The sequence below is a fragment of the Terrapene carolina genome, unplaced genomic scaffold (genome assembly GCF_002925995.2).
Source record: "Terrapene carolina triunguis isolate 2854851 unplaced genomic scaffold, T_m_triunguis-2.0 Scaffold85, whole genome shotgun sequence".
Taxonomy (NCBI): domain Eukaryota; kingdom Metazoa; phylum Chordata; order Testudines; family Emydidae; genus Terrapene; species Terrapene triunguis.
In genome coordinates this window covers 34,942,698-34,962,157 of record NW_020664436.1, presented here as the reverse complement: position 1 = coordinate 34,962,157, position 19,460 = coordinate 34,942,698, and the positions used below count along the sequence as shown (strand labels likewise).

Sequence of the window (19,460 nt, the reverse complement as noted above, 5' to 3'; positions counted from 1 at the left end):
GGTGGATGTACCAAACCTGAGTGGCGCTGCAACCACATGTGATAGGTTGCAGCACCCAGAGTAGCGAGCTGGGCCCAGCTCTGTTGGACAGGAACCGCTAATGCGGACTGAAGGTAGGGTGGGATCGCTCTTCAACCCCTCGCCCCTTTACTGTGACTTAGTTTTTCCCTGCACCTCTGCTGTGAAATTTACTAAATAATTCTGTGCCAAAATCGTACCCTCAGTCCTGATCCAAGAAGGTAAAAGTCTACACTTGATAAACATATGCTTTGCTCTAAGGTTCTGTCATGGCCTGGGCTGATGAAGATCAAGCACATTAAGGGGGCTAAGCACAATCCTACAGAAACACCTACCCTCATAAAAGAAAAGAAGCGAAAAGTAGCTGTAGCTATCAGGTGGAGGATATTTTCTAGTGTGTAAAATTATAGCTCCCTCAACATTAAGAAGAGGTAGAATATTATCAGGACTGTGACTGTACTACAGTCTACTACAGTGTTTTTCAAACCGTGGGTTGTGACCCAGTACTGGATCACAGCATGTAAAGCACTGGGTCGCCTTCCTCTGGTCCGCACTGTCGACCGGGATGTTAAAAGTCCCATCGGCGGTGCTGCCCAGCTAAGGCAGGCTAGTGCCTACCTTTTCCAACACCACGCTGCACCCTGGAAGTGGCCAGCATCGGGTCCGGCTTCTAGGCAGGGGGGCCACGGGGCTGCGCGCACTGCCCCCGCCCCGACCACCAGCTCTGAATTCCCATTGGCCAGTTTCTGGTCAATGGGGGCTGAGGGGGGGGGGCGGTGGCTGCAGGCGAGAGTCACGCGGACCTGGACCTGTTGCTGGCCGCTTCCGAGGCACAGCGTGATCCGTGGTGCCAGGGTAGGCAGGAAGCCTGCCTCTGCATCCCGGTGCCACTGACCGGGAGCCACCAGAGGTAAGTCCATGCCCCAAACCCCCACCCCAGCCCTGAGCCCCCCCCAAGCTGGAACCCCTTTTTGTACCCCAAACCACTCATCCCCAGCCCCACCCTAGAGTCTGCACCCCCAGCCCAGACCCCTGACCCCTCCTGCACCCCAACTCCCTACCCCAGCCCTGAGCCTCCTCCCACACCCTGAACCCCTCATTCCCAGACCCAGCCCACAGCCTTCACCCCCACACCCTACCCCTCTGCCCCAGCCCTGAGCCCCTCCCACACCCCAAACCCCTCATCCCCAGTTCTACTGGGTCATGGGCATCAACAATTTTCTTCAACTGGGTCCCCAGAAAAAAAAGTTTGAAAACCACTGGTCTACTACATAGAGAGGTCAGGTATGAAGCAACATAGATATTTGATGTGAATACAGTCACCACCACAACCACAAAGCATATTTTAAGAATATGGAAGCTCTGAATAATTAGTTTTGCCAACGGAACATACCACAGTGAGTCTGTCACTGAAGTATCTGAGTGACTCTCAAATAATAACGGGTTTATCCTCACAACACCGCTGTGACATATGTAACTACCATTATCCCCATTTACACATGGCGAACTGAGGCTTAGATAGCCACACTGCACGTTTCTCAACTACATAGGGCTAGTCTACACTACCATGCTACATTGGCGCAGCTGCAGCTTCTGGTGAAGATGGGCTATGCCGACTGGAGAGCACTCTCCCATCGGCATAATTACGCCACCTCAACTAGAAGCAGAAGATATGTCGACGGGAGAGTGTCTGCTGCCGACAGAGAGCAGTGTGGACACCGCTTTAAGTCGATGTAATTTATGTCGCTCAGGAGAGTGGCTTTTTCCACACCCATGAACGACTTGGGTTACATCGACTTAAGTGGTAGTGTAGACAAGCCCATAGGATTATCTCTTACTCCTCAAGTAGTACCACTGAAGTCAGTGCCACTACTCAAGAAATTAGATGCTATTCAATGTAAGGGAATCACTATCTAGCCCAAAGTGATTAAGTGACTTGCCCAAGTAACACAGGAAGTTTGTGTCAGAACGGAGAACTGAACCAAGATCTCCTAAGTCCCTGTCTAATGCCTTAAGCTCCAAACCATTCTTCTTTTGTACAAATGTGGTACACAGTTCTCTTAACATTTAATACTGTTCCCTTGTTACCTCCAGAGAAAGAATAATATTGTCTCACCGGGCCTGAATCACCATGCACTACCCTCCTCCCCTAGTCCATTGGAGGGATTTAATACTGCTTCTAGCAGAGTTAACTCCTGTGCAGATCTACACTTGGAAATGCACTGGTATTTGAGCAGCTTCTGCACAGCTCCACTCTATTCTTCAAACAGATTTTGAAGAAAACTTCAAATGAAGTGCAATACAGTCAAATTCTGTGTCACTGACAATTATTGGCTGTATTTGATGCAACAATAAGAGATGTGTATTCAGATTCTCTTTCATGTCTTAAATCTCATGCGGAAATCTCAGGATATAACACTAATTAAGATACACGAGAAGCATCACATATTGGGGGAAGTTGATTGTGTTCTCCCTACAGATGTCCCCTTTATGGTTATAAAGGGTTTAAGTGTTACAGAATAAGGGTTACTCCTTCTACATATGATTTATATGGGACCAATTGCCCTAATGTAAGGGAAGATACCAAGATTTAACTGCATTGTCTCAGCAGATATTCACTTGGAGGACAGAATTAACCTCCTTAAAATTAAAATAACTCCAAGACTTGATAACTTTTTCAACATTTGCAAATTACAATACCAAGAAAAATTAGAAGATACTGTTCTACCAACTAAGTCTGAAGTAACACTAGGGTTTTGGGCACTCTAACTATTATTTTCAGACATGGATTCAAGAAGAGGCAAAGTGCTCTTGGCTAAATTAAGTATTTATCATCTACATGGGGCTCAGAATCAGATCTGGCATAGAAAGCTTATAAGAAGAGATATATTGGTCAATAAAACTTTATTAAAAACTATCTTAAAGTTACTACCTTATTTCACTGACTGCCCAGCATGTGTCTTATAATATTAGGATTAAACGAACAAATACACTCACAAACATTGGAAAACCAGAAGACAGAGTTAAGGTTGCAGTTCTCAAACAAGATGATGGAAGGCAAGTAGTTGAGGTTCAGAAGTTTGAACTGATGAGTTGAAGGCTGAATGACTTCATTACTTACTTTCCATTACAGGTTCCTACATAGTACGTATATAGTACATACTATAAACATGAACAAAATATTATAAAAATATCAAAAATTGCGTACAGGTTCCTACATAGTATGTTCATATACAGTTTCACAAGAAAGTGATGGGAATCCAGAAGAGATGTGTTGCCATTCATATTTTAGGTAGATATATGTGGCACTTTTTACACAAGTGTGATTGTTCTGTGTGCATTACAGTTTGAATATTGGTAATCAAAAGGGTTCAAATGGATCCAATAAGACAAGAGACCCAATGGAGTCAATACATGGGAAGATCCGGCAATCCATTATCAGACAATGGAAAACCACTCCTACTTTTGATCACAGCAATAATCAAATATATAATATAAACTAATACTGAGTACTTTATGGCAAATCCTAATAGATGTTCAGAGTCTTTCCAGAATATTTGGAATATGTTTCTTCCAATGTAGTGATGGATTCCATAAGAATACTAAGGTAGATTCCAAACCTAGGATTATTGATAATACAGATATGGTAGGTTACCATAAAATATAAACAAAACAAAAATTATATGTTCCTAGGTACACTGTGGTAATAACACAGAATTATTATTTTATTATAGGAAAGAACATAACATAAGAACGGCCATACTGGGTCAGACCAAAAGTCCATCTAGCACAGTATCCTGTCTTCCGACAGTGGCCAATGCCAGGTGCCCCAAATGAACAGAACAGGTAATTATCAAGTGATCCATACCCTGTCGCCCATTCCCAATTTCTGGCAAACAGAGGCTAGGGATACCACCCCTACCCATCCTGGCTAATAGCCATTGATGGAGGGGACCTACCCTCCATCAAAGTATCTAGTTCTTTTTTGAACCCTGTTATAGTCTTGGCCTTCACAACATCCTCTGGCTGAGTTCCACAGGTTGACTGTATCATTGGATGTTTGTGTTCATATACTTATGTAAGCTGCATTATTGAAGACATTAATTTCTTAAAATGCATTTAAAAAACAAATGAGTACTATCAAACATGTGCTCAACAATTAACTAATTACATTGGATATATAAAGTGCCTTTTAAATAAACAAATGTCAAATTAAGTCACCATATGACCACAGTTCTTACTAACTCAAAATGACAAACTAATGCATGCACACGTTGACAGTGCTCCCATAAGAAAGGTGTTTATGGGCCTGATCTTGAGGGATGTTGAGCACCTGGAACTTCCAGTTGATTTAAAGTGATCTCCAAAGGGAAAAAAATAAAAATGGGCTTGTGCCTTTTTTTTGTATTTGTTAGTTTCTGATTAATACTGTTCCACTCCTTCCAAGAAAAAAGGGGCAGTTGCTCCGTATGATGACTTGGGGAGTCTTATTTGTACAATTTACTAATTCTAATAATATGGAGTTGTTGCTATGAAAATTGTTATACCTCTATAGGGATTTCACTACTGCTTGTAAGACCCTGTCACATCTTCCCCATACCAGCGACAACAGAGAGTTGTCAATCTTAACAATTATACTCTGACCACACAATAGTTATGATAAGAAGGGTTCCCAAATTGGGAAATGAGTTCTCTCCAACTTCCCTCAGCACGGGGCTGGAGAATGGAAGTTCCTGAAGCAGGACAAAGAGACAGATGACAAAAGCAGGTTATAAAAGTCTCACCAGGTCAAGACTTGTATAAGGATGGACCAACCAAGGTCGGAGAAGGCATGATGGAGAGAGAAGGCCCAATGTTTCAGAATATAAACCTTGCACTGGAACAGAAAGACCCTAGATCAGTGGTTCTCAAACTTTTGTACTGGTGACCCCTTTCACACAGCAAGCCTCTGAGTGCGACCCCCCTTATAAATTAAAAAAAAGTTTTTATATATTTAACACCATTATAAATGCTGGATGCAAAGCGGGGTTTGGGGTGGAGGCTGACAGCTTGTGACCCCCTATGTAAAAACTTCATGACCCCCTGAGGGGTCCTGACCCCCAGTTTGAGAACCCCTGCCTTAGATAGCCCCAAGGGACTCTGACTTAAGCCCAAAGAATACTCTGGAGTGGTGAAGAAACTGAGGCAGGGAATTACATGTAGGGTTTATTATTTTTGAAAAGATCTGTGTATTTCTCATGCTATTAAAGAGCAGAACTGTGAGTCCTGTGCAAAGTCTGTATGTGTTGTGTGCCACACCTTATCACATGGTCCTTGAAGACGTAAACCAGAAGGCTCACACCTTCAGGTGGAGATCTGGGAGAGGGTGTGTTTAAACTACAGGATTGAACTGGTTCTAGGGGGCTGCACAGGGGCCCATGCAGTCACAGCTCTCAGGAGGGGATCCTAGATAGAAGCTCTGCACCTCAAGTGTGTACCTGGGCTCTGTTCAGACTCCAAAGGCTAAAAATACTTGAGGATCCAGCAGCTAGGTAACCTCACAGCAGTCTGGCGAGCAGCCAAGAGGGGGACACTCAACTGGACCTGAGACACTTGGTTCCTTCCCGTCAGGTCCTCCAATGAAGCTTGGGTTTTCTGTTCCCAGAAAAACTCTATAGTCCTGTCCATGCTAAGGAGACTTTAGAAAAATTTCCTAGCATTACTAATATCAACTTAGTTAAACCGTAGCATAGATAGCAGCAGCCAGCAGGCTATTTCTCAGCACTGTGATATCTAATCCTGCACAAAATAAGCCTAAATTAGTAGGGGAAGGGGCAGAGTGAAGGCACTTTGTCTATGCATGCCCTCCTCCAAGTTGCCTCTGACAAGGTGCTGAAAAGATGGTTGGCAGCTGACACGCTGTCTAGGCTACAGTTCTCAACATCGCTAACACCAGAGTATGCAATCGCTTGAAACAGTGCAGACAAGTTTCTACACTGACTGGAGAACTAGTGAAAGGATGTCACAAGACTCAAGAGAATGAAAACTGAGCAAAATGAGAGGAGGAAAGGATTTTTGGTTTCATTGTTTAACCTTTTGGATTTGGTTTGTTTGGTAACTTTTAAACACCTATTTAACTTCAATGGCTAAATAACATTTTGGAAGAAGGACATTTGTTGATTGAAAGGGCAGGTGTTAAAGCTTCAAAGTGTGACAGTGCAAAATACCAGATTCATAGATTCTAAGGCCAGAAAGAACCACTGTGGCATCTAGTCTGACTTCCTGTATAATACAGGCAATCGAAATATTTGTTCCCCATGTAGGTACTTATAGACTGTGATCAAGTCAACCCTTAACCTTCCAACTGATAAGCTAAATAGATTGAGCTCCTAGTGTCTATCATTATATGGCATGTTTTACAATCCTTTAAATCAATCATTCTCCTTCCTCTTTTCTGAACCCTCTCCAATTTATAAACACCCTTCTTGAATTGTTGGCACCAGAACTGGACACAACAGCGTCTGACACAGCTAAAACCAGGAAAGACCAGCCCTTACCTTAGAAAATGTAACAAGCAAGAAAAAAGAAAAAACAAAACCCCAACCACTCAAAACAGGGGGGGGGGAAGAGATGCAATCCCCCTTTTTAAAAAAATCCTTTGCAAATCATCTTTAATGGGAATTCCAGTGGTTCAATATCCTTAAAGATTGGTCTCAAAGGACTTTATAATACTCCCATTGAAGATAATGGAAGTTTTCCCCATGAACTGCAATTGGAGCAAGATCAGTCCCTAAAGCACTGATCATAAAAATATTCATGCACATGAGTAACTAGTTCAATGGGACTTCTCACATGCAAGTACTTGCAGGATCAAGATCTAATTTTGCAATACAGGGATGTGATTATTTTCTTTATAAGAGCTATGTTATATCTCTTCATTTAACAAAGAAGCTGCAGGACTAACAAAGCTCACAATCTGAGAATACATGGCCCTTCCCATCATGTTGTACATGGATTTGTTTATTTAAAGTGATTACCACTTATTTAATATAGAACAGATGAAGTACAGAACTGTTAGGAAAATAAATATGTCCTTGGACTCCAGAAGATAACTCCATTTACAGAGGAACACTTTCAAGTTAGGTCCAATGTTTATTCCCCAGCTGCCTCAACAAAATAGACAACACACAGTGAAATAACCCAATGGCACCACAACTGGTCCCTTTGGGGAATTTTTGTTTTCTATTTTTATTTTTAAAAACATCCAACCTAATCAACGATAGTATCTATAAACTCTTCATTCATGGATTCTTTATGACCATAGGTAGAACATGCTACTTGAGTGGTTATTAAGAATTAAGAGGTTAAGAAAAAGATGCACTGCATTATGAAAGGTATTGCCTTTTCATTGTGTCTCTGGAGACACGATCAAGTTTATGGTCTAATCCTCCTTTCAGAAAGGATTTTTATAATACCACTTGATCATAGTCTGTAATTGCAGTAAGCACACTAATCTGTAACAGAAAACACTGCAGTTCCCCACAATCATCAGAAATTTCATTTTAAAACACAAGGCCAAAGTCAATGTCATTCCTTTGTCTTCAGTGGGCCTTGTATCAGTCCCCTAAGGGGCAATACTGCGTAAGAGCTCAGAAGAACAAGAAAACCAAGGTGGGTGAGGCAATATCTTTAATTGAACGAACTTCTGTGGGTGAGAGAGAGAAGCTTTTGAGCTCCACAGAACTCTTCTTCAAGAAGAAGAACAAGTTGTTACTCTAGTGTAGTTAGCATTCTGCCTGTTTTCACCACAGGGTTTAGGGCTGTCAACTGTTGGAATTTAGGACAAACATGATATTATGATAAGACAACACTCCCTTTGCCAAAGTTATTTGGGGTCCTAACAGTTTTCCACTGAAATCAGGAGAATTCCAGAATCTCTGGGATCATGCCCTTGGGCTGCAGGGAGGAAGAAGCATTAGTCTCAGACAATTTTATAACTATGAAACATCCAGATGTCACAACACCACAGAGGGAACAACCAGACATTTTAAAGACAACATGCAAAGGGGGGGGGGGGGGAAATCGATCTTATGCCTTTTTACTTCTTTAAAACATGTTAATGAAATCTAAAAGATTATTTTTATTTATGCTTCATCCCCACCCCTTCTTCACATTTTACCCTGGGAGACTCCACAATGGCCAGAAAACTAGCAAAGCAGCAGACAAGAGTCAATGGAGTGAAAGCTGAGCAACTCAGAGGGGAAATGATTTTTAGTCAGGGTGCTTAGAAAGACTGATCATTTTTGTTGCCTTCATTAAGTGCTATTTAACGCCAATGTCTAGTGAACATTGCCTTGAACGGAGACACTCTTTCTCCATACAAGGCAATCTGCCAAGCCTTTGGTTAAAAGGCTGAGCTTAAAACAACCAGGACAAAATGTCCTTTCTGGGACCATTTACCCATCACCAAGGGGCAAAACAGAGACACAAGCCAGATGGGGTTTATAGCTTTTTGCAGGTCACTTTAAACTTGGGCATTTCCAGCTCCCCACCACCCCCTCCCAAAGTCCAGGTCTCCCCTTGTATTTCCCCCTGCCCAGAACCCTGCTCCCCTCTTTGTACCCTCCTCAGCCTAGATCCCTAACATAAGAATGGTTATACAGAGTCAGAGCAATGGTCCATCTAGCCCAGTATCTTGTCTTCCAACAGTGGCAAGTGCCAGGTGCTTCAGAGGGAATTAACAAACAAAGCAATTATTGAGTGATTCATCCCGTCCTCCAATTCCAGCTTCTGGCAGTCAGAGGTTTAGGGACGCCCTTTGAATGCGTACCTGCCCATCCTGGCTAATAGCCATTGATGTACCTATCCTCCATGAATTTATCTAATTTTTTTTAACCCAGTTATATTTTTGGCCTTCACAACATCCCCAGGCAATGAGTTCCACAGGTTGGGACTGTGCATTGTGTGAAGAAATACTTCCTTATGTTTGTTTTAAACTTGCTGCCTATTAATTCATCAGGAGACCCCTAGTTGTGTTATTTGAAGGGGTAAATAACACTTTCTTATTCACTTTCTCCATCTCATTCATGATTTTATAAACCTCTATCAGATCCCCCCTTGGCTGTCTCTTTTCTAAGCTGAACAGTCCAAGTCTTTTTTTCTCTCTCCTCATATGGAAGTTGTTCCATAGTCCTCATCATTTTTGTTGCTCTTCTCTGAATTTTTTCCAATTTGAATATATCTTTGAGTTGGGGCAAACAGAACTGCACACAAGATTCAAGGTATGGGTGTATCATGGATATATATAATGTCACTATTATATTTCTGTCTTCTTATTAATAACCTTATCCTAATTGTTCATAACATTCTGTTCGCTTTTTTGACTGCCTCTACACATTGGGCAGACGTTTTCTGAAAACTATCCATGATGACTTCAAGATCTCTTTCTTGAAAGGTGAAAACTAATTTGGACCACAACATTTTGTATTATACATGCAGTTGTGATTATGTTTTCCAATGTGCATTATTTTGCATTTATCAACATTGAAGTTCATCTGCCATTGTGTTGCACAGTCACCCAGTTTTGTGAGATGCCCTTGTAACTCTTTGCAATCAGCTTTGGACTTAATTATGTTTAGTAATTTTTTTTATCATCTGCAAATTTTGCCACCTCACTGTTCGCTCCCTTTTCCAGATCATTTATGAATGTTGAATAGCACTGGTCCCAGCAGAGACACTTGCGGGGTGAGGGGGAAGGAGAGTGCTATTTATCTCTCTCTCTATTGTGAAAACTAACTATTTATTCTTATCCTTTGGTTCCTATCTTTTTAACCAGGGCCTACCCTTATCCCACGACAGCTTACTTTGCTTAAGAGCCTTTGGTAAGGTACCTTGTCAAAGGTTTTCTGAAAGTTCAGTTACGCTACATTGCCTGTACATCATTCTTGTCCACATGCCTGCTGATACCCTCAAAGAATGCTAATAAATTGGTGAGGCATGAGTCCCTTTTCCAAAAGCCATGTTGACTCCCAACATCCTATGTTCTTCTATGTGTCGAATAATTCTGTTCTAGTTCCAACCAATTTGCCTGGTACTGAAGTTAGGCTTAGCGGCCTGTAACTGCCAAGATCGCCCTGGGAGCCCATTGCAAAAACTTCATTTAGCTTCTCCACAACAGCCTTGTCTTCCTTGAGTGCGCCTTCGGCACCGTGACCATCCAGCGGCCCCCCTGACAGTTTGGCAGCCTTCCCACTGCCGTTGCAGTTTAAATTTTTGTTTGCGGTTTGTTTTAATCTTTTTTCTAGTTGCTCTTCGTGTTCTTTTCAGGCCTGGCTCATTACACCTCGACACTACCCTGCCCCACCCCCCTGCAGCCCTGCTTCCCCCAGCGCCCCAGGCAGCCCCCCCCAACACAGGGGGGCCCAGAGTCGCTCCCCACACGTGGCTGGGCCAACAGCGCCGCCCCCCCAGGCTCGCTCACCCCCGGCCCCCGTTACCTGCCCCTCTGCCGCCTCTCTCCCGGCTCCCGACAGCTGTCAACGACGTACCCGTGTGTCGTCAGCACGCAAGACGGGCCTCACCCAATCCCCGTTTAGCGCCAGGGGCGGGGCAGGAAGAGAGCCATGCCGGCCGCGCATGCGCACGGCTGCTTTGGCGTTGTCGCCGGTCGGTTCTCTCCTTAGAACTCGCGCGCCTGTCGGGCTCGGAGCTGGTTGCTCCGTCGTCAGGGAAACAGCAGGTCGGTGGCGGGGGGAGAGCGAATAGGAGCGGGCGCCACTCACCCCCGCTGCTGCCCCTCGCGCAGTGGAGCCCCGCTGCGGTGCTCCCGTCAGCCCCCCTCCCCCACTGCCGCGCCGTGCGCAGCCCCATCGACCTCACCTGCTCCCCCCCCCCCCCCCCCCCGCCCCCCCCCCCCCGGGCACGGCCCCCCTGAGCCGGGCCGCTGCCCTGCGGCTGCAGCCGACAGACCCGCCCGCTGCACAACGGGTGACGGGTTTGGTCCCGTTATCGCCAGAATGGTCACCTGGTAGCTAGGGGCTTGTCTGCGGGGAGCAATAATGAGGGGCGATTTCTGCAGCCACTCACCTGCTGGACGCTCACTGGTGCCTGCAGACCCTGCTGGTGCGCCCCGGGGGTTCCCTGATGCGCTTCAGGGTTGTCCTGCAGTTGTCAGGGGTACTGCATTACAGCGCACTAGCAACCAGTACAGAGAGATTGCTCCTGGCAGTATATACTGCTGTAATGGGTAATATATATATAATGTACTTTCCTTGTTACAGTATATACTAAAAGAGCTCAACCCCCCCCCAATTTTTGGGGGGGATCTATGTAAAACTTAAACTACTAAAAATAAACCTTGAGATTAAATGAATAACCCCCAAGAAACCCAGAAGCACTACTTATGATAATCAAAATCACTATGTGCATTCTTTGTATGATTCATTAAATAATCTCTGTAATTCTTTATAAACTAGAAGATTCTGTACACCTCTACCCCGATATAACGCTGTCCTCGGGAGCCAAAAAATCATACCGTGTTATAGGTGAAAACGCATTATATCAAACTTGCTTTGATCCGCCGGAGCGCGCAGCCCTGCCCCCCGGGAGCACTGCTTTACCACGTTCTATCCGAATTTGTGTTATATTGGGTCGCGTTATATCGGGGTGGGGTAGAGGTGTATTAGTAACTACAGTACTGTGTTTGTTCCATTACTGTAATGTATGAACAGCCTCCTCCTCCTCATTTGTGATATTATTGAAAAATGTATATATTGAAAATGTGACAATATCTTCTTTAAGACTAAGATTAATATGCAGGCTAGGCTTTATTAATGTATGTAGGTTTTTGTTTACATTTTCATGTCATTTCACTAATTTTACAATGACTTAAAAGTATACAGGGCCAAATGTTAATGGCCATTTTGATCAATGAAAAATCTGTTACATTATTTTTTTCCCCCTCTTTCAGTTTCTCTCTGGTTACAAGCATAACCCAAAGCAAGATCTGTTTTCATTATCTGCCACATCTGGGCTTCCTAAGTGTGTTGAGAAGATGGTGAATGTCCTGAAGGGTGTTCTTATAGAATGGTTAGTAGTTAAGCTGAATTTCAACTGAACACATTTCTTATTTGTTTAGTGCCTAAAACATTCTAGATGCTTTACAGAACATGTAGAACCCTCACTCCCTTCATCTTTTCTCCCCCTTCTCTCCCACTGAATAGAAGTCCTGCACAAATTCTGCTTAGACCAGTATGCAACTGTTTGTAGTTTATAATCTAGAAAAGTGAATTTTATTTAGTCTGTAAATTATTGCTTTCTATACAGTAAATGTATGCCACATAATCTAAACTGTTGACATTAAATTCTAAATAAGGGCCAGACCCTCAATTATCCCCAAAATGTAGATACACAAGTCAGGGTTTGTGACATCCACTTCATGGCCATGATCTTGGTTGTACTCCATACATGCCTTCTACTGTGTGTTATGTTATACTTAAAACTTATACCAGCATAGCTGTCTTAGTCAAGAGTACACTTAGTTAAGTGTAGATGCAGCCAAGCTGACAGAAGGCTGTTGTTGGTAGGGGAGGTAGTGTTCCTACGCCAGCAGGAAAAACTCCTTTTGGTATACACTGCATCCACACTGGGGTCTGTAGTATAGTAGTTCTAGACCACTGTCAGGACAGTGCCAGGGTGAGCCTCCCTGGGCTATTTATTTTTTGTGGCCAGAGTTCACAGTGATAAGGTGTGAAGTGTTCACAATGCTTCTGAGGATTTGTCCGTAAGGGCCTTATTCTGCACCCATTGAAGTGACTGGGAGTGTTGCCTTTGAGAGAATCTGGCCTTAAGTAACCAAGACAACCAAAAACTGTTAGTATTTTGTGAAATTAAATATGGTGACCCAATATTAGAAAGCAGTGAGCCATAGTTATACTGTAAAATACCAAGTAGCATACTGCACTGTGTTAACAAATATCTTCAAGCTGCTTCATGGAATTGTTCCAACATTTGCTACATTCTCTCCTTTTAACTCTTTCCAGTAGTATTTCAAACTGTCCTTGCTTTTTCATAAAAGTATTTGTTGTATATGTACTTAAACTCTCTATTCTCTGAAAGAATTGTTTTCCTTAGGAGTAAAAATCTAATCAGCAGGAGAAGGTGAAAGGGTGGGACAGAGGAAAGATGTGTGGGAGATATAGCGGGGGGAGGGTCTTTCAACCTACATGTAGTGCTGATCCCTATAATATAGTTATTTCTGCTTTCAAGCAAATCAGGCAAAGAGCTTGTTATGGTTTTAGTGAAGACTAATAAAATAGAAAAGTCAGAGAAAATTGAGGCTAGTGACCATGTAATTAAATCGTCTTGAGCTATTATGGTAAACTATGCCAACAGGTTTATCTTCAGCTAACAGGCCATGACAAGAAATTAAAGAGTCTCAGACAAATGGGAGCAAAACATTTAAAAATGTTTGCCTTTTATATAGACACTCCTAGCATTTGCTTGTCTATTCACACATTAGTTCCATGCTAACAGCCCTGCCTAATATTAATGTGGAAGAAGTATGAGAGTAGCATAGCAGTTGCTGGTGGGACTTGTCTACATTCCACTCCTGTACACGTTCATTGCCAGACTCCCAGTGCCCCAGCTGCTCTCAGGTGTGATAGGTATGAAGATCCCATCACTTAGCTGCTCTTATAAATATTTATAAGTCCAAGAAGGACTTGAACCTAAAGCAGTGGTTCTCAAATTGTGGGTCGGGACCCCAAAGTGGGTCACAGCCCGCTTTGAATGGGGTCACCAGGGTTGGCTTAGACTTGCTGGGACCCAGGGCTGAAGCCCAAGCCCCACTGCCCAGGGACAGGGCCAAAGCCCAAGGGCTTCAGCCCTGGGCAGCAGGGTTCAGGTTGCAGGCTGCTTGAGCATCAGCTTTGGCCCCCCTGCCCAGAGCGGTGAGGCTCAGGCTTCGGTCCCCGCTCCTGGGGTCATGAAGTAATTTTTGTTACCAGAAGGGGGTCACGGTGCAATGAAGTGTGAGAACCCCTGACTTACAGTATTTATTGTGCTGCTAACCAGTGTCCATCCACTATTTCTACAAAGCTAGCTGGACAAGCTTTGCCAGTTGCTGTCTTGCTGCTCACAGCCAGCTCAGGGAGTATGCATGGAATTCTGTGCTAGCAGAAGTCATAGAACTTTTGTAAGGGAATCTACTTCCTTAATATTTTTTCAAATTAATTTTTAGAACTTGTGAAAGGTGCCAGATGAACAGCACTGGAAACTGAAGCGATCAGTTAAAAACAACAAAAAATGTTTGAATTTTGTATCTATAAACAGATCAAAGGAAAATTTGGCAAGGCACTGCAGCTGCAAGCTTCCCCACCCTTTTAATGTGCATGCTAAGCCCTGTTCCGAAGGGACCACATCAAGGATTAGAATATAGTTAAGTCTTCATGTACTAAATGGGTAAAGCCTTTCTGCTATAACTATCAGAAGGGCTCCAATTAATGCCAACTGTGATGGTTTTGTGATGATGTGGACATCTGTCCCATGAGATTTGGCCTGAGACTACTAACTCATTTCCAACAGATCACTAAACAGCAAGCAAGCAAATGCTAATAATTATCTGGCACTAGCAGTTTGGATCGGTAACCTGCCGTTGGATGAAGTTCAAAAGGAAGACAACTGGTTATGGAGGAATGATAAATAATATATAAAGAAGCACTTAGGGTGTTCAATTTTTCCACCCTCTATTTTATATAATCTTAAGTTTCTTTCCAGACATGCCAATGCAAATTAGTGTAACCTCTTTAGATGAGCTTTGACTTAGAGGCTTTTTCACTTTTCTGGCTTCAAAATTATTCTGTCTCTTGCAAACTTCTTTCCTCACTCCAGTCATGCTTCTTTGTGTTTGAGGCCAATATGTAAAAGGATTTCTACATTGTGTAAAAAGTTTACCTTAATTTTGTGGTACACCGTTCACCCAAATGTGTGGGTTGTTTTATTTTCCCCCGTAGAAGGTCTTGGAAATATGGTAACTGGTACTAATATCAATTGCAGAACTTGCTAAATCTTATTTCCTCCTTTCTGTCAGATAATATAGTTTCTAATATAAATAATGGTTTCTACTAAAAGATTCTGAGCCCCTTAGTTCTGACATCTACTCTTCCAGCATTGACTGCTGCACCGGGACATTCCAGTTGCCAGAATCCAGAGATTAGTTTAAAAATGCATAATTTCACTGAAGAACATACTTTTCCTGACTTGTGTGTATGTATATATATACTATTTTGTGTGTATGTATATATATATATTAAATAAGTGCTGTGTTCCACTGATTTATTTATATATTGCTGTCAAGTCGAAACTGCTAAATATATCAGTGGAACACAGCACTTATCAAAAGTCTAATTTTAAATTATCTAGTCACTTTGTAATGTGGTCATTGTAAAGATTGCCCTTCTTATGTTGTTACCTACACCTCAGCTCAATAAATATTTTTTAACACTGACCCTTTAACTAATTGCATTTAAATAAAATCTGAGAGCCCCAGAGGAGCTAGGTAAGGTGCCTAGTTAAGGTATTGAAAAATTAACTTTAAAACACTACCAAAAAACCCCACAAAGTTTTGGCAAATATAAAATATTGGATAATTAAGGATTTACTGAGAAACTCTTAAACTCCATTTTGTGCTTCAGGTACAATACTACTTCATGCTATACTGTACTTAGGGCCCTTCATTTCCAGTTTTTATAGAAAAATTCTCAGGTTTTACAAAGGCTATTATACAATTTTTACCCATTTTCATCCAAATTTTGGACCACTCAAGTATATGAAAAAATGGATTGTTAAGAAAATCCAATACATTGGGTAAATGTTTATGCTAATAATAAATTGGTCTAAGTGTAAATGCAAGGCTATCTGTTAAAGACAGTGTAGTGCAAGACACATATACACGCATGCACATGCATATGTGCAGTGCATGAAATAAACCAAAGCATTAAATTGCTTTTACTTTCAATACTCTTTTCTCTATTTTTTGCTTTTTTTCTGTCCTCCCATTGCCCAGTATTAACCTGATATTTACTTGGACAACTGTGAAGTTAATTTTTTGTGCTGATTTTCATCCATGTTTTTAATTTTTGTAATAAACACCAAAATTCCCAGGAAATTTTAAACAAAATCAATACTGAAAGCAAAGGGCCTTGGCTTTGTCTATACTATTTATAGCTAAATCAGGCTAGAACAAAAATATGTAAACTGAGGATATTAAATTATAAGTGTTAAGAAAAGACAAATGAACCTTAAACTCATTGTTCATGTTTTACTGAAAACATATTTTATAATACCAATAGAATCACTAAGTATTCTCTGCAAGTCAGGCAACCAGTTTTCTTCCTCTTGGGCCCTTTTAGCTGGTCACAGTTTAATTTGTAAAGTACTCCAAAAGGGTCACTATTGCTTAAGAATAACTTTTAGGAAAGTGTTTCTAAGATGATGGATGTAGGCAACAAAGAACTCTTGAAAATGAGGATGCTGCTCAGGAAGCAGTTTTCACGTTCCATTATTCCAAAGTCGTTTTACTTACTGCTGTGTTGCTGTATCATGTCATGAGACAATAATATGGATTCTGGTTCATGTTTGTCTCTACAGCGACCCAGCCATGAAGCAGTTCCTGCTATATTTGGATGAGTCAAATGCTCTGGGGAAGAAGTTCATCATACAAGACCTGGATGAAACGCATGTTTTTGTGTTAGCTGAGTTGGTTAACTTCCTCCAGGAGAGAGTGGGCGAGTTAATGGACCAGAACTCTTTTCCTATTACACAAAAGTAAAAAGACTAGAAAGTGAATTGACTATTCCAAAATTGCAACTAACATACATGGAATCAAAAGAGTTTTATTGTTCATTCTCTGCGTGACTGATTAGGGAGTCTTAGAGAGAAGTGGTTATTATAACAAAATGGATTGTTTCCATACAATAAATACTTTTGAATTGGCTTTGATTTTTGCCATTTTGAGAGAGACTTGAAAAGCAGGATACCTTTCAGAGTTTGCTAGTCTAGAGGATTTTCTGATGCTTGGTATAAAAATACCATATTTGTATTCCTTTAGCCTCCTCCATTTCTTTTCTTGTCAAATTACATTATCTTAAAAACAGAGGGTAATGGTGTCTTATTTATCAGCATTTCCTTAGAATGTTGTGTGTGTTTCACATTCCTGCAGGTGAGATTAGAGCAGGTTATCGTATGATTGACTCTGATTAAACCATCTGTATTAAAATGTTACTTTGTGTGACTGATGAAACACCCTAAGTAAGTTGAGTGCATGATGACATGGAATACTTAGCTTTTATTTTTAAAATATTTGATGCACCAAAAATAAATAAAATGTTTTCCCCTCAGTTTGTTAAACTTTGTTTACCAATTAATTATTTGCTAGCATAGCATTGACAGTTACCTAATTCATAGTTCTGTATTTTTTAATTAAAATATTTATATGAAAAAACAAAATACACCAATGATTGTTATTAGATTTAAATGGTTGCTGAACTGAATACCAGCAACAACAAATAGGAAGGAGAAATATGCCTGTAAGTGGTGGTCAGATAGCACTGGAACATGTAGCAAATTCACCTAAAAGGAGTTAACACCTCTCTACAATAAAGTGCATAAATATGAGGTTAAAATAAATAAGCACTCTGTCTACTTAAGAATATTATGAAAGTTGATATTCCTTAACCTGAAAAGAGAAAAGATATTCCTTACTGCAAAACTTCTACATCTCTGTGATTCAATGAGATTTGCTCGGGGATGATTGCTTCTCAAAATCCTCTCTCCAAGTTAAGGGCAATGTCAGCTCCCAAGATCTGTTAGAAAAATACGTGGAAGGTTTTTTTATAGAAAGCCTATGATTTTTGCTTTTTCTCTTTTGTTTTTCCAATGAATGTCAGATTAATTTAGATTTTTTTCCAGGTACCAGCCCACTCTAAATTAAAATTCCACATAAATGTTCTTGAACAAAGAGCTGCAAAAAAGGCACTTGTGTGGATAAACCAGTATAAGTCTGGCTAGACAGTTCACCAGTGGTATCAACAGATTAATAGGACTGTCTAGGAGACACCAACAATTTCAGGTTCCTCTCTTAGTCAAGCTTGTGGTTCCTCTGATCAGAGAAATATTTCACTTCTCTGAGGGTTGCTCATATTGTGGGAAAAATAGATCTATTTGGTGGTGGGCTGTGCAGAAATTCAGTTCTCTAAGAGCCTGGACTTTCTTCCCTACACTGTTTCAATTCCCAGTGAACAAGCACCAGTTCTCCACCCTAGATCTTTTGGCTTCTCCGTTGCATGCAAAACTCCTCAGGTTTTGTCCCGTACTCTGCCAAATTGGATACTGCCTCAGTTTTGAGCTCAAAGACCCGTCTGCACATATTTCCTTCCTTCCCTGACTGGATGGTTAAAAAAGAAATTGAGGTAAAAAAGAAAAATAGAATGTTTTCCTTTTATCCCCGTCATGAACAAGAAGATCATGGATTGCAGGTATGTCTAACTGTATGGAGAGAAGAATTCTATTTCTGGTTCCTAGCCTCCTGTCTTGAGGTCCATGTCTTCACTTGAATCTTCAAGCTAGTCCTGATAACCTGACATGTAAAATATATTCCGGCAATGCAAGAATATTTTGGATAATTAGTAAGAGGCTCTTAAAATCCAGAAGTTCTTCCACATCTCTTTCCTTTGATACAGTCTGGAAGAAATTCTACCATGCATGTAGGGAGAGTTCATTTAAATCTGCCAAGTGCTCTTTCACTAAAATCCTGGATTGTTTTCCAACAAGATTTTGATCACCCTCTGTCTAAATGATTCTCAACAGCCTCTCATTAAGCCCCTCTGTACCTTGATGCTGAATTTAGTGTCATAAATTCTTTGTAATTTTCCTTTTGAGTCTTTGAAGAACTTCTGCAGTTCCTGGCTTTTTGTGGTGTTTAACTGTACAAACTTAGTATTGCATTAACTTGGTGCTTACATTTAATATAGGCAAAGAAATTCAGAGGGTCAAAAGGGGAAAGACACAACAATTTGGTTTTCAGCTTTTACAAGTGTTGAGTTTTTACAACCTTTGCCCCAAAATCTTTGCTGAGCAAACACACTTCTTGATCTGGACCTTTAAAGCTGGAAGTCCTCCTAACCCTGCAAACATCAGTTCAGCGCTCCTCTCACAATCTGGCCAGGCTTATCTGAACCTATGCAACATTAATAAACTGCTTAAACCTCAACAAAGGCAAAATCTACAGCTCAGTGCTTGGCCCAACTAACCCAGTTGCATGGAGGAGATGAAGAATCCTCTCCTAGCAGACCACAAAGCCACTCTATAAAGCCCACTTTAAAGGCTGAAGCAGGCTCTTCTGGCTCCCCACTGCTGGGGGCAGGGAGATGGAAGGATCCATATAGCACAGGATTAGATCATGCCCC

At 41.6% G+C, this 19,460-nt stretch overlaps 2 protein-coding genes across 2 annotated transcripts in view; one reads left to right on the top strand and one right to left on the bottom strand.

Annotated features, from left to right (window-relative positions):
* SERAC1 (serine active site containing 1) overlaps positions 1-10,547 on the bottom strand; it is a 53,980-nt gene extending 43,433 nt beyond the window's left edge. Inside the window, exon 1 of the mRNA XM_026649734.1 lies at positions 10,494-10,547. The gene's annotated coding sequence lies outside the window, so the exon portion shown is untranslated. The remainder of the gene's footprint in view (positions 1-10,493) is intronic.
* Positions 10,548-10,635: 88 nt separating this feature from the next.
* GTF2H5 (general transcription factor IIH subunit 5) lies at positions 10,636-17,393 on the top strand. The gene is made up of 3 exons (XM_024214035.2): positions 10,636-10,735; positions 11,966-12,084; positions 16,645-17,393. The coding sequence occupies exons 2-3, from the start codon at positions 12,050-12,052 to the stop codon at positions 16,823-16,825; spliced, it is 216 nt and encodes a 71-aa protein (XP_024069803.1). The 5' UTR covers positions 10,636-10,735; positions 11,966-12,049; the 3' UTR covers positions 16,826-17,393.
* Positions 17,394-19,460: the final 2,067 nt, after the last annotated feature.